The sequence below is a fragment of the Heterodontus francisci genome, chromosome 22 (genome assembly GCF_036365525.1).
Source record: "Heterodontus francisci isolate sHetFra1 chromosome 22, sHetFra1.hap1, whole genome shotgun sequence".
In the NCBI taxonomy this organism is placed as follows: Eukaryota; Metazoa; Chordata; class Chondrichthyes; order Heterodontiformes; family Heterodontidae; genus Heterodontus; species Heterodontus francisci.
Genome location: NC_090392.1, coordinates 29,609,691 through 29,613,357, shown reverse-complemented (window position 1 = coordinate 29,613,357; position 3,667 = coordinate 29,609,691). Strand labels below are relative to the sequence as shown.

Below are 3,667 nucleotides of genomic sequence, written 5' to 3'. Positions count from 1 at the left end.
TCTGTCTGTTTCAGATTTTAAGCCTGTGTCCAGTTCTTCAGTTTCAATCTCAAAATGGTTGGTCATAAGTTTTAGGATTTTGGGTTTCCAAGCTTTTGGACAGATAGCGATCGCTAAATTCCTAGCTCCACTCCTTAATTCTTCAACAGATAGGGCTTTTAAACTGTCCCAAGTTACTTCAATCTGTTCTGGGAAGATACTGGCCTCAAATATGGACATTTTAGTACTCTAACACTGAAAACCACAAGAAAACCTGCACTGAAGTTTTTAAATGATTGCAAGGGATCAATTTGGTGTCCCAATTCCAATTCCTCATTTGTCTTTGGTTTTGATCCCAGATAAGAGCCCTTAAATTTCTGTTATGATTCCCCCAAATTTCAGTTACAATTAGGTGAGGAGGGGTCGAAGGGCTCGCCTCTTGTCCCTCTCCTTGTTTGACCACAACAAGGTTTATTTCTTTTTTTAAGGTTGATGTACTTGCCAATTCAGCAAGTGTTTAACTATGTACGTGTTATGTTCATAAAAGAACCAGACAGGTTTTCTTGAGATCTACAAAGAGGTTAGCTTTATTGTACTTAAATCAATCTAAGTAAAATAATAAACTACGCTTCAACTTTCACACACAAATAGGTTATAGAATTGGGAAGGATAGATTGGTCGGATTAGAGTCTGGGGCAATAAAAAAGGGGTTACAGTCTATGGAGTTTGGTGACTTGGTTGGCTTTCACCTGAACTCGGTGGTCCTGAGGCTTCTAGCTTGTAGATGTGGACAGCAGATTCGGTGGTCCTCCTGGAAACAGTAATGTGGATGAGTTCCATCACCGGGTCTCTGTCTAAGTGATAAACTTAGGTGGTTACGGCCAGTAGGCAGAGGTCAAAACTTGCAAGGTGGACTGGAGATAGATAGAGAGAGAGAGAGAGAGAGAGAGAGATTGGGACTCCACTTGGGTTTCCTCTGATCAGTGTCCAGTTGCTTGTCTGCTGCAGAGAGAAAAAAACAGCTTAAAACACAGATGGTGGGCATGTCACATAATGGCTCAGTGTGCATTTCCTCTTGCAACTTAATTAGTTCATGTCTAGCACTTCCCTTCTCTCATTGTTCAAGTGATTGCCTTTGAGTGGTTCCTGTACACCAGTTTGATGTCCCAAGTGACTGCCTTTAATGTCCTGTTAAGGGCGACTGGCCAGGTGATTCACTGAAAATTCCTCAAGTCATTGTTCTGGAGGGGACTGGTCAGACAATTCGATTCCACTTCGATGCATTGGAATGTTTGGTGTTTTGATGCAAATTTTGGTGGCCATTTTAGCTGCTGACAGTCACCTTTTGGTCCGTTCCTTTTCCCTTCACTTTAAAAATTTAATTCAGGTTTCTAGCCGAGGGATTAAATAAAAATCATTCGGTATAGCATGCGTTTGTGACAATTGGCATATAGTAAAAAGCAGTCTTAAACATGTTTTTCACGTTTTCGTTTTCAGAGAAAGCTGTTCATTATTCTCCATTAAGACTCTCTCTCTCTTTTACTATGACTATTACTACTCCCTTTACCTTTTATTCCACGACATCTTTGTAATTTAATCTCGCCTGCCCTCCACCCTGTCACAGAACTTCCCTTTTGTTCTTCTTCCCCCACTCTGACCCTTTCACTTGCTCAAAGCCTATTACATTTCTAACCTTTGCCAGTCTGATGAAAGGTCACCGACTTCAATGTTAACTCTGTTTCTCTCACCACAGATGCTGCCAGAACTACTGAGTATTTCCAGCACTTTTCTGTTTGTATTTATTGTTCAGTCCTGGATGTGATTAACAGCAGCAATAACAGCAGAATCCAACCCCTACAGTTACTTGTGAACTCGCTGGTGTATCAGTAGATTAGATGAACGAGCAAATCCCTTCCCACACTCAGTGCAGGTGAATGGCTTCTCCCCAGTATGAACTCGCTGGTGTGTCAGCAGGGTGGATGACCGGGTGAATCTCTTACCGCAAATGGAACAGGTAAATGGCCTTTCCCCAGTATGAACTCGCTGGTGTGTCAGTAGGTGGGATGAACGAGCAAATCTGTCCCCACACTCAGTGCAGGTGAATGGCTTCTCCCCAGTGTGAACTCGCTGGTGTGCCAGCAAGTTGGAAGAACGGGTGAATCTGTTTCCACACTCAGTGCAGCTGAACGGCCTCTCCCCGGTGTGAGTGCGTTGGTGTGTCACCATTTCACGTCTGCTTTTAAAGGCCTTCTCACATTCAGAACATTTAAAAGGTCTCTTATCACTGTGAATATTCTTGTGCATCAGCAGGGCAGATGAACAAGTGAATCCCTTCCCACACTCGGTGCAGCTGAACGGCCTCTCTCCAGTGTGAACTCGCTGGTGTCTCAGCAAAGCAGATAACTGAGTGAATCCCTTCCCACACTCAGTGCAGGTGAATGGTCTCTCGCCAGTGTGAACTCGCTGGTGTGCTAGCAGGGTGGATGAACGGGTGAATCTATTCCCACACTCAGTGCAGGTGAACGGCCTCTCCCCAGCATGAGCACGTTGGTGCGTCACCATTTCACGTCTGCTTTTAAATGTCTTCTCACATTCAGAACATTTAAAAGGTCTCTTATCACTGTGAATATTCTTGTGCATCAGCAGGGCAGATGAACAAGTGAATCCCTTCCCACACATGGAGCAGGTGAACGGCCTCTCCCCAGCATGAGTGCGCTGGTGTTTCAGTAAGTGTGATGACTGAGCAAATCCCTTCCCACACTCGAAGCAGTTGAACGGCCACTCCCCAGTGTGAATGCACTGGTGCGTCAGCAGGTGTGATGACTGAGCAAATCCCTTCCCACACTCGGAGCAGGTGAATGGCCACTCCCCAGTGTGAATGCACTGGTGTGTTAGCAGGTTGGCTGGCTGAGTGAATCCCTTCCCACATCCAGAGCAGGTGAACGGCCTCTCCCCGGTGTGAATGCGTCGATGAGTTTCCAGATGGGATGGGTAATTGAATCCCTTCCCACAGTCCCCACATTTCCACGGTTTCTCCGTGGTGTGGGTGTCCTTGTGTTTCGCCAGGTTGGATGATCTGTTGAAGCCTTGTCCACACACACAACACGTATACGGTTTCTCCCCGCTGTGAATGGTGTGATGTTTTTTCAGGCTGCGTAACTGATTAAGGCTCTTTCCGCATTCAGTGCACTGGAACACTCTCTCTCGGGTGTATGTGTCTCGCTGCTTTTCCAGTTACACTAATGTTTGAAATGTTTTTCCACAGACAAAACAGGCAAACATTTCTCCTTCCACATTCAAAGGCCAGTGATATTCAGGTCCTGATGTATCGAGTCAGATCTTGGTTTGGTTTGAGTTTCCCGTCTGCAAATCCTCCCCTTCTAATACCCTGTAAAAAGAGTTTACAAAAGTCATCACACTAAGCACAGGATAGAAATTCAGAACAGATAATTCTAGTTTCTATAGAACATTCATTCTTCTCTTGTTTGCCCCCAAATATATGGTCCATTCAAACTAAAAGAAGCCAAAATAAGCAACAAAGTCCCAACAAAAGCAAAGAGAATAAAAGCAAAATACTGCAGATGCTGGAAATCCAAAATAAAAACAGAAACTGCTGGAAATACTCAGCAGGTCTGGCAGCATCTGTAGAGAGAGAGAAACAGAGTTTCATCAGAACTGGCAAAGGTTA

The 3,667-nt window shown here is 44.6% G+C and overlaps 1 protein-coding gene across 1 annotated transcript; it reads right to left on the bottom strand.

Moving 5' to 3' along the window:
* Positions 1–901: 901 nt before the first annotated feature.
* Positions 902–2,745, bottom strand: LOC137381288 (zinc finger protein 3-like). The gene is made up of 2 exons (XM_068053628.1): positions 1,673–2,745; positions 902–981 (listed from the first exon to the last, which is right to left on the bottom strand). Exon 1 carries the CDS (start codon positions 2,656–2,658, stop codon positions 1,840–1,842), a length of 819 nt encoding a protein of 272 aa, XP_067909729.1. The 5' UTR covers positions 2,659–2,745; the 3' UTR covers positions 902–981; positions 1,673–1,839.
* Positions 2,746–3,667: the final 922 nt, after the last annotated feature.

Excerpts from the sequence above, each read along its gene's own strand:
- LOC137381288 (XM_068053628.1), bottom strand. The coding sequence starts at position 2,658 with ATGTGTGGGAAGGGATTCACTTGTTCATCTGCCCTGCTGATGCACAAG.